Source organism: Cucumis sativus, chromosome 6, assembly GCF_000004075.3.
Source record: "Cucumis sativus cultivar 9930 chromosome 6, Cucumber_9930_V3, whole genome shotgun sequence".
Taxonomy (NCBI): Eukaryota; Viridiplantae; Streptophyta; class Magnoliopsida; order Cucurbitales; family Cucurbitaceae; genus Cucumis; species Cucumis sativus.
In genome coordinates, this window is record NC_026660.2 from 26,268,943 (window position 1) to 26,286,929 (window position 17,987).

At 34.0% G+C, this 17,987-nt stretch overlaps 2 protein-coding genes across 3 annotated transcripts; both read right to left on the minus strand.

The window, feature by feature from the left end:
- Positions 1-1,392: 1,392 nt before the first annotated feature.
- LOC101217437 (branched-chain amino acid aminotransferase 2, chloroplastic) lies at positions 1,393-8,821 on the minus strand. The gene is made up of 10 exons (XM_004143367.3): positions 8,596-8,821; positions 8,441-8,493; positions 7,830-8,007; positions 6,757-6,933; positions 5,605-5,736; positions 5,083-5,181; positions 4,564-4,680; positions 3,175-3,270; positions 2,078-2,190; positions 1,393-1,729 (listed from the first exon to the last, which is right to left on the minus strand). Exons 1-10 carry the CDS (start codon positions 8,731-8,733, stop codon positions 1,615-1,617), a joined length of 1,218 nt encoding a protein of 405 aa, XP_004143415.1. The 5' UTR covers positions 8,734-8,821; the 3' UTR covers positions 1,393-1,614.
- Positions 8,822-10,260: 1,439 nt separating this feature from the next.
- Positions 10,261-16,803, minus strand: LOC101217664 (protein CROWDED NUCLEI 4). 2 transcript variants are annotated; one of them, XR_969874.2, is made up of 9 exons: positions 16,364-16,803; positions 15,076-15,285; positions 14,645-14,898; positions 14,111-14,381; positions 13,929-14,012; positions 11,878-13,739; positions 11,474-11,663; positions 11,323-11,392; positions 10,264-10,760 (listed from the first exon to the last, which is right to left on the minus strand). XR_969874.2 is itself a non-coding variant. In XM_011659611.2 (8 exons), the coding sequence occupies exons 1-8, from the start codon at positions 16,562-16,564 to the stop codon at positions 10,737-10,739; spliced, it is 3,096 nt and encodes a 1,031-aa protein (XP_011657913.1). In that variant the 5' UTR covers positions 16,565-16,803; the 3' UTR covers positions 10,261-10,736. The 2 variants fall into 2 exon arrangements, 1 of the variants encoding a protein (XP_011657913.1); XM_011659611.2 differs by lacking the exon at positions 11,323-11,392 and having other exon boundaries at positions 10,261-10,760.
- Positions 16,804-17,987: the final 1,184 nt, after the last annotated feature.

Here is a 17,987-nt window from a genome sequence, read left to right on the forward strand (position 1 = left end):
ACTAACTTATTGGTCGAACTTTTATGGAAATCAGCTAAAAAATTTGGTTGCATTCAGTCATTCTGGACACATTTTGCAGACAATTTAAATAAAAAGGACTCCGTACAATTCATAAATTAAATTTTAATTTAAACAATTTTTCTAATGTACTGTTTGCTAATATATTAATTATAGGTCATAATACTGATTATAGTTACAATTGTTTGGAAAAAATATCTTGGTTGGTAGACTTTTGTTCTACTATCTATTCATTCTCCTTTCAAAATCTTTCACATTTACTCTTTGTTAAGTTTTCAATTTAATATGTAAGTGTTAAAATGTTACAATTTTATTTTTAATATTTGCTAATTTGGTTAATAAATCTTAAGATTTTACATTTTAAATCTCAATTATTCATTAAATACTCACTTACAAATAAACATTGGTATTAATATTTACTAAGTAATTAAAAATAATTATAAAGTGAAAGAATAGTTAAGTTTAATTAATTATAAATTTGTTTAATTATTTTTAATACATTGTGTGAATGAAGACAAGAAAATAAGTACTTAACAAAAAAGATTGAAATTAAGATGTAAATATTGAAATCGAAACAGAAAAATAAATGTTAATAGTAAATTTTTAATATTTTAAAACCTAAAAACTGAATTAAAATTAAACTTAAAAATTTTAAAAGTCGTGAATTAAATAGAAACTAGATTCAAAATTAAAAAGATGAAGGTTTTGCGTTGAAGTATAATTTTTTTTGTATAATTATTAAATTTTAAAATCATATAATTTATAATATTATAATACAAGTTTATACCATGAAATACTATAACAAAATCCGGACTATCTACCACCTACCAAATACATATTGTTAGCTGCATATTTGAACGAGGGATTTGAGGAAGAAAGTGGGGATGTACAAGGCATAAGGATGAAAGGATGGTGTCACATACAACGTTTTTGCCTTGATTAATACCAAATGTCAACGGCTCGATGTTCGTTCCTTCCTTGATATACAAATAAAAATAAATAATACAAAGGGAGTGCAAATCCCATTTCAATAGAAATGCTTGCCAACTATATTTCACTGGGCTTGTTGAAATGTTGCAACAATTTCATTGAAATTCACACCAGAAAAATAATAATAATTAAACATGGGCGCTTTTAAGGAAGTCAATCTGGCCAAACTTTAGAGGAAAAATACAATGCTCTAATCAAATCAATGCATATTTAATTCAATAGTCTAGATCGTCCAAAATATAGCAATGGAGTTCAATTATTTTCTTACACTTGTCGAATCCCATACGGCCTTACGTGTGAACTAAAATTTGGTGGCAGTTCAACCAATTATTCCTTACCCAGATAAGACTTGTTTGGGTTCGCTTAGTGGTAATGGCAATCATGTACTAAAAAGATACTTACCAAGGAATTATTCAAAACAGTTCGATAAACATCATTGGGCCATTCATTTCCAGTTCAAAACAAAGCATACAGATAAACCTTAGCATTATTCTTGGAACATTTTCTAAACCTATCTACACCGTTAATCAGAACTGAGAAAATATTACAAAATCTCTTGGGACTGGCAGAAAAGGTAAACGATGATTCTACAAAATCACCCTATGCCTACGATAGACTGACGGTCCAATTCATTTTATCTTCGATAAGCCCCATTTGTAATCTGGTAAGTACAGAATAGAGTTGTTGTGAAACAACCCCAACACCATTTCCATAAGCAATCCTGCAAAAATTCAGCCATCACATCAATTGTAAGGAAAATGCTTCAAAAACCACACGTCCATATTATTGCCCTTACTCGAGCAACCCACGTAAAAAGAGTGGAGATATAAGCTCAATCTAGTCAAACGATTTCCCATTTCCAAGACCACCTAGTGATGATGAATGGTTTGTGTTGAAGAGACTTTAATACCATTCTACGTATGTGTTGCAATCTCTTCTAGTTCAAAAACAAATGAATACGGGAACATGTACTTTCTTTCAATCAGAACGCAATTTCAATTTCCCAACTACTCATTCCACTGTTTCTCTGTCTCTCAATGTGTCCAGATATTGTTTTTGTAAAATTTACCTTTTTCCGAGATATGTGACGCTGCCCACAGGTGATATAACCACTGCTGTCCCCGTACAAAAGACCTCGTCAGCTTCAAGTAATTCATCCACTGCCACAAGTCGTTCCTCGACCTGACACTCATTCAAATCAGTGCCCACTTCTCTCGTCTTTTTATCACAATCCATTATTTTACCAAGACAAACAAATAATATTCCTTACGCAGGTATTTAAACAACGTACAAAAGAGAGAACCAACTCAATCACATTTTCGACTTACAAAACATTTGTAAACTAGCCTGTTGAGATGAGATCAAATCTAAATATAGGAAATTAAATTTGAAAGTAGTTTTTTTTTAGTACACCCAAGTGAACACCACAATTAATCTCATAAGAGAAATTCTAAGATATAAAATCCTGGTAAGAGGTCATCTTGATTGAACTCATTCTCTTCAACTCTTTTATCAATCCTATAGATATTTAGAATTTGACCATTAGACCAACTCAAAATGGTTTATACCTTTAAAAGTTGACAGTGGTATAACAACTTTAATATTACAAATTCCCACCAGTTAATAGTATTTCTTTTACTACCGTCCAAAGCTAAATTGTCAGCAAGCATGCATTTTATTGACAACTAGACCAACCTAAGATGTTTCCTCTAAAAATATTTCAGAAATTATTATACAATACTAGTTGCTAAATAGATCCATTTTACAAATAATACGAGTAAGCTTCACAAATGGTTTTTATTACATGCATTATATGGACATTTTAAGTGATCTAATAAGACAATTATTTGACCCTATTACGAAAAAAACAATGTCAAAGATATCTAGGCTGCCACTGGAGCGTGCCCTCACTGAACAAAATCAAACTGGCCTATTTTCCTTTCTTTTTTTGTTTTTCATTAAAATAATCACTCCTTCATTGATATGCAACTTAGCAAAATATATAAATACTAGATAAGAAAACCCAAATCAAGAGAAGCAACGACAAAAACAGGGTGGTTTAAGTATTTAACTACTTCGGACGGGCATAGTTATGAGCAACATTAATTATACTTTATACCAAAAGAGAAAACTAAAAAAATGATAGAAGTTATAATGTTGAAGAACCTGAAATCCAAGGCTACGAGCAACGTCAATTATACTCTTTCTCGTAATACCAGGTAATATTGTTCCTTTTATGGCAGGAGTAGATATCACATTCCCCTAATCAAAAAAAAAAAAATTGAAGAGCCGGGTGCAATTGCATCAGCCAATCAAAACAAATGAGAACGTCAGGAGCATTCGCGTGAACCCATATTCAATTTAAAGATTTTGTTGAAACAAACAGACCATTGCAGACACCAAAAAGGCAACAGGAAAAATCTAGCTCGGGTAATTATCAAGGTCATCAAGACAATTTCAAAATTAAAGGTTATAAATAAAATTAAAACATCAATACATCGAATAAATCTACCATCACATGTATCATGAAGCCTCCTTAGTTCGGCAGGAAAAGGTTGTAAATTTAAGACAATTGACAATTGATTGAACTAGAAAAAAGGACAGAAGACGAATTCAGGTTCCTGGTTAGGACGCAACTGTTCGGAAGATTCAGGTTGTAAAAGTGATAAGAGCTTAAGGAACATAAATGGACAGGTCTAGAACAAAGAAATAAGAAACTGTTTAATAGTATGTTTCTAAATTCGACCCTCAAAACCCTCCTAAAGATCTTAGGCATCGCACCTGAAGTAAATAATCATATAGTCCAACTAAATTTCTCAAAAACTGCAAAACTCCAGTTTCTCCCTAAAAGGATATACAGGCCCATATACTTCCAAAATTTGAATCTTTCGCAACAATGCTATCAAATTACCTTAGCAAAACGTTCAAAGACACAAAGGAGAAATAAAACCACTCATTGAATATTGAAGACAATAGATAACCTTTGAAGATAGGGCAGGCAACGCCTATTTTTTTGGCTTTTTTCCAGAATTATTTGAAATAATTCTCGCACATATCATCAGGGGTAAGTCTCTATTGGGTCTCTCGTCATGCAGATCACGGAAAACTAATCCTTGGGACGTAGTAGCTATTAATGCTTGCACTGAAGATTGAGATATCACTACCAATCTCTATCTTTAACATTACATAGTAGTGCAATTTATAAAGACTGAAAATCTGGAGCGAAGAAATGTGTTCCTAGGACAGAAAAAATTGTACAGCTCTCCTTTTGAATCATTTGGAAAAATGTAAAAATAATTTGGCCTCATCTATAAGAACTATTCTGTAGAATCTGTGGCTGAGAAGCCATTTTCCCAGTATGGCCATAAATAAGACTGTCTTAACGTCTTGAGTCCTCTTTTTGGAACTTACTAATAGACTTCCCAGTAACTCTTTAAGTGTCTACAACCGTATTAAATTCTGTCAGTAGATTTTATTTTATTTTATTAATGAAATTTATTTCAAATCTAGAAAATACTAATAATAAATAAAGAACTATAGTGTTCAGCAGACTACCTTCACAACAAAAATATTGCATGATGAAACCTCCTCGAGATATTTTTTATGTACACAATCAAGGTACAAAACATCAGAATAGCCTTTTGCTTTTGCAGCCGATTGCGCCTTCAGAACCTACAAACAAAAATTTAACATCACAGAAAATTATATCAATCATCCCAATAATATGAGTGATCTTCCAATCCCTTAATTTTATGGTGAGAACATCTTCATTTAAGTTATTCAGCTTAGAACAAACAGCATAGTTAAAGAGGAAAAACTTAGTTTCCTACATCACTCAGTCCCAAATTAAGATCACACTGCACAATTTCTAAATCTAGGAGGTTAAACACGACTGTGCTACTCCATAATATAACTAAAGCTTCACTTCATCCACTGGCCCTGGTTTAATTGAGAAGCAAACGGTTCTTATTCCAAAATAATAATAAAAAAGAATAGCAGATGGCTATTGAAAACGGTATCAACTGTTACACAACCAAGTAATGGAAAAAAATGTCAAATAAAACAAATACTCACCGCCGCATAGTTGCCAATGGTTTTTACACTTCCAGTACCCCCAGGTGTAGCACGATGCAACTCATGCTCAACAACTAAATTGATAGGTGCAAGGCCTTCCTGTAATTAGCAATAAATCTTAAAATTTTAAAGTAGAGTAAAAAGCCATTACAACATAATATAAAGGGAAATTGATTTATGACATCAAATATAAGCTTTATAGTTGGGGGAATTTTCTCAAAACAATGTGTATATATGTCTACATATAGGTGCGGAGAAATGAAAATATGCCACAGTATATTTCAAGCTTACTAGTTTTTACAGTTTTGCTGCCAGCAATGCAGATATAGTGGATTTCTCTAACTAAGTTGAGCATTTCTCCAAATCACAAAGATTGGATTGTGACCACTAATAATCGCATTTATGTGGAAATCTCAATTGTCAATCAACTAATGAACAAAAACATGTGAAAACCCCCAATAGAACAGAATTAACAGTTACGAATATAATTTTGAGCATTTATGGTCATACAAAACGACAAACCTTGAAATAGTTCCCAACAGGTGAAACATAAATTACGAATGTGTATTCAGGAGCAGGGGCAAGACCAAGAACTGCTCCGCTGCCCATCAGCAAAGGCCTGATGTACAATGAACCTTTACCTGAAGGGGGCACCTGAGATGCAAGAGCAAATAATTATTTTTTGCTTGGATAAGAAACAATTTCATTGATGAATGAAATATCCAAGAGTGATATAAAAGGATCCCATATAGGGGTAACAAAACGGTTTTCCAATTAGATACGATGAAATTCAAGCCAAAAGTATTGAAAGGTTGAGAACAATTTTACACCAGAAAAAGGTATTAAATAATGATGATTCGAGAACATCTTCTGACGATCTTTCCTTTCCTTTAAAAATCCTTCACTTCCTCTCATACCAAATTTCCAAAGGGTGGCTCGAATTAGGCATCTATCTAGTCCGTAGATGCCCTTTTGTTTCCTTGAAAGGGTGATCAGTGAACAACATTCTGATCCGTGATATGGTGTCCAACGGGGCAGCAATACGCCAAACAAAATCAGAGAAAAAACATCCCAATTTTTCACAAGAGATGGGGATAAATGGAAGAAAACTTGATTCTGATTCACACTCTTTTTTGCAAAGGCAGCACCATGATGGTTAAATTTGGAGCCAGGGACATCTTATTTGGAGCTCATTCATAGTATCTCGGCAATAATGGACAATCTCCAATAGAAGAAACTTAACTCTTTTAGGACAAGGAAATTTCCAGAGAGAGATAAAGAGGTTTCTCAAAGGAGAATCAACAATTGCAAGGTGAGAAATAAGAGATATGACAGAAAATAAAACACGTTAGTCCCAAATATTCTCCTTCTGTGTAAGATGGATTAAAAGAATGAGATGGGTGAGAGCAGCCCATTCATCTATTTCATCTTCCTTAAGGTTTCTACCAAAATTTAAGGTAAAAGAGGAACTTTCGAGACAACAAACATCAGCAATAGAGGCCTTTATGAATTCAGTAATGTCAAATAATTTTGGAAAGCACAGGTAGGGAGCTTCTGTTCCAATCCAATGGTCAAGCCAAAAGGAGGTACAGGAGCAACTAATTATGAAATTAAACGTCATACACTACATCCCAAACAAAATGAAAGCATGATGTAAACAATAATATTCATTACCCAACGTTTGTTAGCCAAAACAGTTGTCTTCACTGCTTCCACAAACTGATCAACAGTTGGCGATTGCATGCACATTCTCTCCGCACCCATCTTCATCCTCAATGCATTTTCCTCTGGACGAAAGAGAAGAATAGAATCATCTTCTTTTCTGTACGCCTTTAGACCCTCAAATAATCCCTACTTGGATAGAATAATATTTGTCAAGCAAAATACACAATCTCATGAATTAATAATGAAAAGAATGCATTGGTAGTTTAGCCATGCTGCATACAAGTATCCTTAATGTGTGACCATATTGTACAAGTATATAATTGTGATTATCCTAATTGGCAAGTTGAATTAGTCATAAAAAGTAACGGATTTATACTACTACAACTACTGAGACTAAGTGCTTCTGAGTCCAATGGTCCCAATAACGTTCAAGTTTACAGTACGTGGTGCTTTGCATGCCTTTGCATTAAATCTCCTTGAACAAAGTAACAATTTTTTCGACAAATATATTGTTTTCTCCCTCCCTTTCAGTCGGCATTTTTGTCCAATTTTAGCCACTCAATAAGATTCCATTGATGCAATTTTGTCCCTCAATTCATTGTCCTTAAAAAAAGATTTGATCTCTCTACATAACTTGCAGGTGGATTGACGTCTAGTAAGAACAGATTTCAGTCACAACAAGGATAAGATCAACTGGAATAGGAATGAAAGACAATTCTGTAAATGGTACCAAATTTTGTAGAAGTTTCTGGAAAGTTATCTACTGGTACAGATCAGGGTTCGGTCAAAAGCAAAACAAAGATAAAACCAACCTCCATAAAGAACGAAAAACGGTGGAACAGGGGTACCAAATTTTACAAAAACTATTGGAAAGATTCAACTGGTAAGAACAGATTTGAGTCATAACAAGAATAAAACCAACCCCAAATAAGAGTGAAAGAGCAGATGCAGAACTACATAACCAATTGAAAATGATAAGGCAAGAAATTAAATCATGCTACTTCATATATAGAGCATGAGACGAACTTTAGAAGTAGGGAAAAAAGATAAGCAGCACGTTTAAAATAGTTAAATGATCTAACCTGCCCATAATTTAAGACTCCAGCTGAAGGACTCAGCTCAATGTTCCCAAACCGCTTCAATTCACCATTAGAAAAATTGTCACCTTGAGAACATTTCATGACATACATATAATCAGTAGGAATTATCCCAAAACCAAGATTGTCCCAATCAAACTCAGGTATTGCCCCTACGTCTTTGCTGCAGAGTTGCACAAATGTTAGTGGGTATCAGTCGAACGTAAAAAACATAACAATCCATACGGAGATTTAATAACAACATAACCATATTAATAAGATCCAGTGTCCCAAAAATAATTATGGACAACTGCAGAGATACCCTTAGGACGATACTGAACCATTTTACCATATTCGATAGAATCTTATTTCATTAATGCCATGCCCAATAATTTCCAAAAAATTCACCATCTAAATAACAAGAGATTATAAACTGAAATATAATAAAAGAAATTTCTACTCTTTCAATCAAATTACATTTCTCAACATTAATTAAATATATTCCCATATAGATCGAGTATATCACTAGTAAAGATGGACTCAGGCAGAGTAGTCAACGCGAAAAGAAGAAGAGAAGAGGAAACCGTAAAGTTAGAAAACAAGATTTTTCATAACACCTGATGGGAGAAGCCGTTTGAGGAGCATTGATGGAAGGAAGACGAAGCTTCTTCTGGAAAGACAAGAAGAAAACAAAGTGAAAATGAAGAAAAAGACAGAAGCATTAAAAAATCAAACAGTAATGGTTTGAGTAAAAAGGAAAGGGAGGAAAGACCTTGAGAAATGAAGGAGATGAATGGTTGAAGGAAGAAGTTGAAGAAGAAGAAGAAGAATGAAGGAAAGGAGAAAAACGGCGAGAAGAACAAAGAAGATAGTTAGGCCTGAGACTAGTAAGGGCGGCGGTGCTCTCCATTTTCTCGTTCTCTAGAGAGTGAACTGTATTCCCTCGTTTTTACTTTCTTTCTCCCTTCTCTTACAACTGGGAGATCGCTTTGTTCCCTTCCTCTTTATTAATAGTATCTGCGGACGGAAACTGATCCTTCAAAAAACAAAAATTATTTCGGAAAATTAAAATTAAAATTATTTTTCCTTTCTTTCTTTTTCCCTCCTTTTTCTTTTCTGGGAATTCCTTTTTTTTCTTTTCCTCCTTTATTCTATAAAATATATTCAAAATAATTCTTTGAATATAAGATTAATATTTGGTTAAAACCAAGGAAATAAAGAAATATATTTATAAATAGGAAATAAATAACTGTCTCAATCTTTATAGTATATGTTCAAATTCTCTCATACATTGTATTATGCAATTAAAAAGATAAATTGGAGGGAGATGGCTATTCCTTTGAAATTTAGGAAGTGGGTTTTTTTTTTTTTTTAATTTTGAAATATATATTAATTTGTGGTAAGGGAATAATCTTATTTTGATTTTATTATTTTAAAAAAATTATATACTGAGAAAAAAATCAGTTTTCTTAAAAATTAAAGGAAGTGCGTTTTTAAGAAACGTGGAAATAGTCCAATGAATTAAATAAATGTTACTTATATTTAATGTCCAAAGTTATAACTCTTCACACCACCGTTGACTAAAAGAGAACAAATATATATATATATATGGAAAAGTAATAAGCATTTTAGTATATTATATTATTGATAAACTTTATTGTCATATTTTAGTTTGTGTTTATCTTGGTAAGAATTTAATAGTCTGTTTGATTGGGGTTTTATTATATTAGTTTTAAATAGGATGTTAGATAAATTCACAGGAACAGAAAGTCTCAATTTACAATCATATTTTAAAGTATATCATTTTCCTCATATATCACCAAACAATTCATCCAAACGGAGGCTCCCATAAGCTAAAACAAATTGAATTATAAGTGTCACAAAAAAACAAAGGTACTCCATGTTTTTTTTTAAAGAAATTCAGAGACACTTGATGGTTGAAATAGTCAGTGCTTCTGAACAATTATTTTGTTTAATAAAAGAGTGATGTATATATATATATATAATAAATAAATAAATAAAAAAAAGACAAAGTACAGGTAGACGTAGATAGAATATGATGCAATAGGTAAATATAATGAAGTAAAAAAATGTGTGAGATTATCGATTATAAATTATAATGTGTGTGTGTATTCAATTTTAAATAGCCAAAAATAAATAGTTGATAGAAGAAAACTATTGATTTGCAAAATAGATTAATAAATGAAGTGGAGAAAAAATAACCGTGTAAAATTAAATAAGTTTAAAAATACGTTATTCAAAATAAAAACTCCCGAATTATGAGAACAAACCAAACTACTAATTTTCAAACTACATTTCTCAATTAATAAAGAGAACTTATGAAACATTGAATAAAAAACTATTAAATGCATGAATTAACTACATATTTAAAGTTCATACTTATGTTTATTGATCACAGATTTAACGAGCAACTGCATACTAAATCTGAGGATTCAACTAAAATATTTTAAGCGCATCCATAAAAAGCAAAGAGAACATTTTACAAACCCATTCCTTTAACAAACACAGAGTCAACAAAAGAATCATATACACACCACCCAAAGATCAACAACCCCCTTACCTTCAAGGCATGGCTACTAAAACATGAAATGATATTCAAATCCCTTTTATACTATCAAACTCTATGTGTATTGACATCTTAAATTGGAGCAATTTAGATGATATTAACATGCTAGAAATTAAAGCTCCTCTATATCTATGCCTTGGAGGATGGGTGAAGCCACGACACTTCAACACAAGCTCCGCCAAAAATTGGTTTGATTCATCGCCACAAGAAGACCAAAGCAAACAATAAAAACATATATATTCTCGAATAACTGCTTCACACATTCCTTTCTCAAAATGTCAAGAATTTTTCTTTCGCTTCTTCTTAGGACTCTCTGCACAATTCTCTTAACTCTCGAGGAGATGTAATACCTAAATAAAAGAAAATGGCACATTATGGCATAATTGGAGGTCGATATGAATCATTAATAGAATACTCTAAAATTGGGAACACACTAAAATATTAGCACAAGAGTCTGACACCTCAACAAGCAGAAAATAATAGGTCTGAGTAACCGGAAAAAAAAAAATCAATCTCTAGAACAAACCTTCTGCTCCCAACACTTCCTCCCTTCAAATCATAACATCGCTCACCTCTTATATTCCCTTCCCATTTCACCATCATTTATAGCATATGAGCCGAGTCCTCCATTTTAGGTGGAGGAGACTCCAAACTCTTCGCCAGCAGTTATTTATTAAACAAACATTGGGTCCAATCACCAATGTTTTTATTCTTTTAAACTTTATTGATTACATCCTATTGGTTCAAGGTCCAGTATAAAAGCTAACTCCTTTGAATGAGTAATTCAATTGAAGAAGTATTTTGTCATAAACTCTTTCTATGTCAACTTGTTCACATCAACATGTGATTCCAATGTCAAATGAATTTAACAAATTATTTATAAACAATTTCAACTTGATAGCAAAATAATACCTGACAGCAAACAGCAGATTGTTCAACATATCCTAAGCGTAGATGCTGAACCATTACATAGATATCAACACTGCAGGGTAATATACCATCCATAAATTTGGAATGCTCAAATTGCATTCAAATAAATAATGTCACACAATAAACAGCATACCTTTTCTGAAATAGTTTCCTGATGGTCAGATGACATGTCAGAGTTCTTCTGTTTATAGGTTGTAACTTCAATGATGTTGATGTCTGTACTTACAATAACAACTTCAGCCTCCTTGGCATTTTCCTGGTTATCTGTGGATGACACAAATGCCTTAGGATCCTCAGGCATGTTCATTTGGGTTGCTTCTTCACTGAAATCAAATTATTCACTTTAAAATTCTGTTATAAAACTTTGAATACCGAGACATTGTAGAGAGAATAAGAACTAAAGATCAACATAAATGAATGAATTGTAGGGAGAATAAGAACTAAAGATCAACACAAATGAATGAATTTTAGGGAGAATAAGAACTAAAGATCAACACAAATGAATGAAGTTGATTTGACAAGACCAAAAAAACATACGGGCAACTAGAATCATCCTCTGTAGGATCCCCAGATATTTCTTCTTGTCTCTGCTTCTTATTGTTATTTTCAAACTCCAGTTGTCCTAAGGAATCAGGATGAGTAATGTTGGTAGCTCTCCTTTTCTTTCCAGTCAAAACCCTATGATCAGACAATGTAACATCATCGACAATCTCAGATTCAAGAACAGGTACTCCATTCATGTTCTTGTTTGCTGGCGGTACTTCAACAATTACTTTCGGTTCTCCAATTGCATATTTCACATCCTGCCTTTCAGTAATAGTTCTTTGAGACTTCTCATTACCCCTATCCATTTCAAACTCAGGAGACTGAAAGAGCTGTCCAGATATTGAGCTTGATTGGTCAGCCTGATTGATTGGATTTTTAACAGGATATCTTGTAGGCGCCCTCTCTCTCTCCGGAGATTGCTTGAATATCAACTCAGAGCAACGTTTAATCCATGAGAAACGAGTAGAAGTAGGAGGTAAATCACCATCTACTTTAAGAACAGATGGGGAGTCAAAGCCATTAGTAATCTTTTGAGTATCTATCTGGTGCTCAGCATCTCTAACAAGTGGCCGCCTTCTTGGATAACTTATTGGCTGAGCAACGTCTAAATCAGATTGGTTCATCTCAGCCACAGCCATATTGTCCAATGCAACTTTCAGATTTTCAAATTTCTTTAAACGTTCAATATCAGCAAGAATTTCCTCCCTGTCAGCATGCAATAACTCTCTCTGTTTTTCTAGTTTCTCCCTTTGAACCTTGAGTTCCTCGATGGAATTGTTCAGTTCGGCCCATTCTCTGTTTCTTCTTTCACGATCTAAATTAATTTCCATTCTCTCAGTTTCAAGTTTTTTTGTTTCCAATGCAACCTCTTCCAAATCCTTAGTTGCTTTGTCTTTAAGGAAGTTAATTTTATCCAGTTCGTTCTTCTTTTCTTGCTCAAAGTTCTTTAGTTTTTCCCTCAACTGGCCTTCTAATTCTTCACGCCTCTGCTCAAGACAATTCTCAAGCTCCTTCTTCTGTGCCTCAACATCCATTAGCAAGTCTTTACGTTCTTGCTGCATTTTATTCAACCACTCAGACCGTTCACATGTCATCTTGTTCAAGAATTCCTCACGCTCACGAGAAAGTGTCTCCCTATCATTCTTGAATTGTTTTCGCATTACCTCCCTCTCCAATCTAAGACCATCACGTTCATCTTTGATAAACTTGGACACAGCTAACCGCTCTGCAGCTAGAATTTCAGCTTCAGTGCGCAGCTCCTCTCTTTTTTCATCAATCATTTCCCACTCAGCTTCAAATTTGGCCTTCTCAACCATCAACTTATCTGCCTCATCCATCAATTCCAATTTCTGGACTCTAACTGAATCAAGTTCTTCTTTAAGCTTCATCTCTAGTAGGGATAATTCATTTGTTTCACTCCTAAAGGCTTCAAGCTTGTCCTTTGCACAATCAACTTGTTTTCTTCTGTCTTCGAGAGAATCAAGGGAGCACTGAAGATCTCGTTTCATTTTAGAGCACTCGTCTTTCTCTTTCTGCAGGAGTACTTTACTAAGTTCAAGCTCTTGTTCAAGAGCCTTCAGGTTCTTCTCTTTCTCATCAAGAGACTTGGATAATTCTTCTACCTCTTTCTCCTTTGCTACCAACGATCTAGATTGAACCTCCAAGTCATATTCCTTTTCCAAGATTTGCTCATCCCGCTGTTTAAGGTCCATCTCTCTCAACTCCCAGGCACGTCTTTTGCTTTCAATTTCATCTTCAACTGCTTTTTGCTTAATTTGCAGCTCAGCATCAAAGTCTGATATCTTTGTTCTCAAAGTACTTTCATGGTTCGCAACAACTTTTTGAATTTCATTCTGCAGAACCCAATCAGAGAAGAATAAAAAGTAATGAGTGCTTCAAAAGGTAGTTCAGTACAACATAGAATGAAACAGGATGCATTCCAGGAAGGAAAAAGTTAACATAATCCTTAAGGTGCAAGTAAAATTAATAAGAAGAACCAGAGTGATGCAAAAGTAGATAAAGACTAGGTTAGAGAAACTCACGGTTTCTTTTGTTGCAATTTTTTCCTCTAAAACAAGTAGCTCTTGCTGTCTCCTGTTCATCATAATTTCCATTCTATTGACAGCCTGAAAACCCAGAAGGTGAACCAATATTATTTTCAGGACAAAGCAATAACTTATTCACAGGATATTACGCTATCCAAAATAAGGGGGAAAGAATTAACCTCTTCTCTCTTTGATAAAGACGCTTCATAAAGTTGCATCTTGGACTTCTCATCATGAACTGCTCTGCGCTCATTCTCAATGCTAGCTCTTAACTCCTCCAACTCTTTTTCAGATCGACTTAGCTCTTGAGTCTTGCTTAATATATACTCCTCCCGCTGATTAAGCAAAGCTTGTCCATCAAGTAATCTCTCATGCTCCTGCTGCAATGCTTTCTGTCTTTCACTTAAAGATTGCCTCTCAAGCACAATCTCCTCCCCTTTCTTATCACAACTGAAACAAGAGAATATATATTAAAGTTTCATCCCTAGAATACAAATTTCTGAACTCTAACTGAATCAAGTTCTTCTTTCAGATTGCTATGTTTTATTGTTAGTATAAATGTTCCCTGATTTTCTTTCATCAAATTATACTCTGAATGTTACCAATCACGTATCCTACAGAGAAGAGAGCCAAAGCATATTTTTTAAAAATGAATACAAAAAAGCACATCAAATATGCTGAAAGAATAAAACAAACAAAAGCAAAATACATACTCAGACTTGAAACAAGCCATACGCCTCCTTAGATCATCTTCCCGTGCCTCAACTTCATGGAGCTTTCTTTCTGCAGCACGATTACACCGGTTAGATTCCGCTTGTAAAGATTCTGCTGCATGTAGTTTGGCTTCGGCCTCAACAAATTTCTTCTGAGCATCCTCCATCATAATGCGTGCTTCAGCCAGTCTACTTTCAGCTGCAACCTTGATTTCAGCAGATTCTAGACGCATTTCGTGCAAAGCCTTCTCAAGCTATAAAAGCAGAAAACACAGATAAATGCAGTGCATGGTCAAGAAAACTTGTTCACAAATATAAACTTACACTTGCTATACACTCTTCCTCGAAACTTACACTTGCTATTACAAAGCAGAAAGCAAAGTTAAATGCAATGCATGGTCAAGAAAACTCTTTTACAAATAGAAACTTACACTTGCTACACATTCTTCTTTGATACCAATAGCCTTCTTCAAATTGTCCTCCCGTTTCTTTGCTTCAGTTAAAGCTGACAAATGAGCAGCTTGGTCACGCCTATACATTAATTCAGCTGTCTCAGCTTTACTTTTCATCTGCTCGTAATCTGAAGCCAACTCCTTCCTTTCTAGTATGAGAAGGCCCATATGGTGTTGGTGGTCAAACATCTAACAATAATACATACATTAGTTTAGTAGGGGAAAAAATAGATAATTTATAAGTGCAATACAAAAACCAGAGCTCTTTCTGTTAAGATACAATCCCACCAGAAGAAAGACCAATTCAAAACTTCAAAATAATTACTCATCAGAAGAATTTCATATTAAGAAGGTATATAGTTGAGCTAATTCAAGACAAACAACAGTAATAGTATTGTACACATTGGTCCTACACCGCTGACAGTAGAAATGGCATTCATTGTTGTCAAAAAGTTCATTGACAGAAAGTTGATGACAAAGGTCCAGGCACACTACAAACTGTGAAAGTTGAACTAGAAGAAACTAAAAACTAAAGTCCAATAATTTCCAACCTAAGACAGCAGATACAAGTCTTTAAAGCAAATTAGAGAATCCTATCCTATTAGATTAAACCATGAGACAAATGACTATTAGATATAAATCAAACACATAGCACCCATTATAAAAAGAGAGCAAACTGGTCACTCTTAGAGACTAATTGCCCATGTGTACAGTGAAGTGCCTGAAAAGGATAGAATCCTTTTTAAAGGGAAAAAAAGCTCAAAATTACTGGGAAAGGATAACAGATACAGTAAAATTCATTATTGCAGGTGTAGGGATCTTTTTTCTACCCTTTCTTAATACACTACTAAAACGAAAGAAATGATGAACCCATCTACGTGCGATGAGATATTACATAAAGTTCACAATCTTGAGCTCCAAAATTTCAAATGTAGGCATATTGCAACATGAAATTATTCAATTTTCACATCATCATGGATTTGAATAGCAATACTCTTTAAAATGAAATTGAGATAGGATAAAAAAAACAGGAGTTACAAAATTGGTAGTTCGCCTAATCTTTCGATATTTTCTCAATTTCACTTTTAGTTCTAGATATTAATCAGAAAATGGATCATTAATTTCAATACGGTTACACAACTGACAGAAATGATACAGAGTACAGACGTTATGCACCCAAAATAGCAGAATTACAAGAAATCAGTAATTAATACGAAACGGGAGTGGATAAACTAAATGTAAGTCACAAGAACTGAAGAAAACAAACCTCAGCTTCGAGCTTCGCTATATAAGCTATAAGCGCAGCTTTATCCCTACGTTTAATTGATTCCTCGTCGAAACCAGCTTCTTTCAGACGCCTCCATATAGCTTCATCGGCAAGTGGGGTTTGCAAAACCCTAGACCCTGGAGTCAAAGACAAACCCTTACCGGAACTCAAAGTAAGTCCAGCCGACTGCGGACTCGCCATTTCGGAGTCCGAATTGGAAAGGAAAACAAACCCTAATACACTAAAAACTCCTCAATTCAACGATCAGCCACAACCGATCTTGGAAGAAGAAACTCAGTTTCGCGTTCGATTTTCACTCCGTCTCTGAAGTGGGAGCCATGATCGGTCTACTTTCTTGGCGCTCTGAATCGCTTTAACTTTTTACTCACTCAGTCCTCGTTGGCTCATACCAAAATTCACACGGTACAGTCAAAAGAAAGTCAGCGGACAATAAGAAGGAGATGAAATCTACGGCGTCGTTTTGGCTTAATATTCGTAATTTCGATTCGGAAATCAACGGCTCGATTATTAGAAATTAAAGGTTTAAATTAATCTAAGATTTGTTAAAATCTCAGTAGGCTTGCGGGGAAGGAAAATAATTAAATTGAGTGCGACATGTTAAATAAATAAATCCACGTCATGTTGTTTAGTCTTTTGAACTGTTAGTTTGGGCCGTTTAGTAGGACAGTTCGGCCCAATATTGGAACTATTGAAAAGCCCAACCCCCATATATGGAATTTACCGTTGGGTCGTTGGTGTGGCCATTTAACGACCTTCCTAGTTTCTAGCATGACTTTAGGAGGAGAATATTAGGCAATTTGTTCTCTTTCTTTCCTTTTTTTTCTTTCTTTTCAAAATAATGCTATATTCCAATTTGTTTGAATTAGGTGAAATCTAATCTATATCTAATTATTACATATTTATAAAGTTATCATTTTAATTCTCATCTGCAAAACTATTCCACAACTTTTATACATATACATGGGATAACTCATGAATTTTAATGGTATATATATCTTAAAATTTTGAGTTAATGAAATGTTGTGCTGCATTTGAATTGAAGATAATTAGATAAAAATGAAAAATATACGAACAAAAATAGCCGATTTTAAAAAGTAAATGAGACGGTGACTTTTGACTACTCTAAATAAAATTGGAATATATAAATGTAAAACTAAAAGGAGGTGAGTTCGATTTGGAGCACAAGGAGAAAAAGAGAGAGAATTCTCAAATTACTCACTGGGAAGGCAATCTATCCAACTAGTTTGATGAGCAACTGCAAGCCATAATGGCCATATAACACATTCACTATAATGCTTGGGTTGGTAAAAAAATCAAACATTAAATTATTTCAAGAGTTTTTGTGGTTTATTTAAAAGCTCAGGTGCTTAAATTTTAAAAGGATTAGATTTTATATTATGTGTATGAGGTTGTTTTAGGAATTTTGGACCAAGCAAAGTGAATACTGAATACAATAAATTTTAAGTTGATGCCTAGACCGATGGTGAAGAGCTGACAGAGGGGTTGGTCTAATTCCTTCCTCTTTAATCCGTCTCCATAATGCAAATGAAATAACTTTTGTTGTTGACTCCTCAAACTCACCCCTTGGGAGAGCTGGAAATTA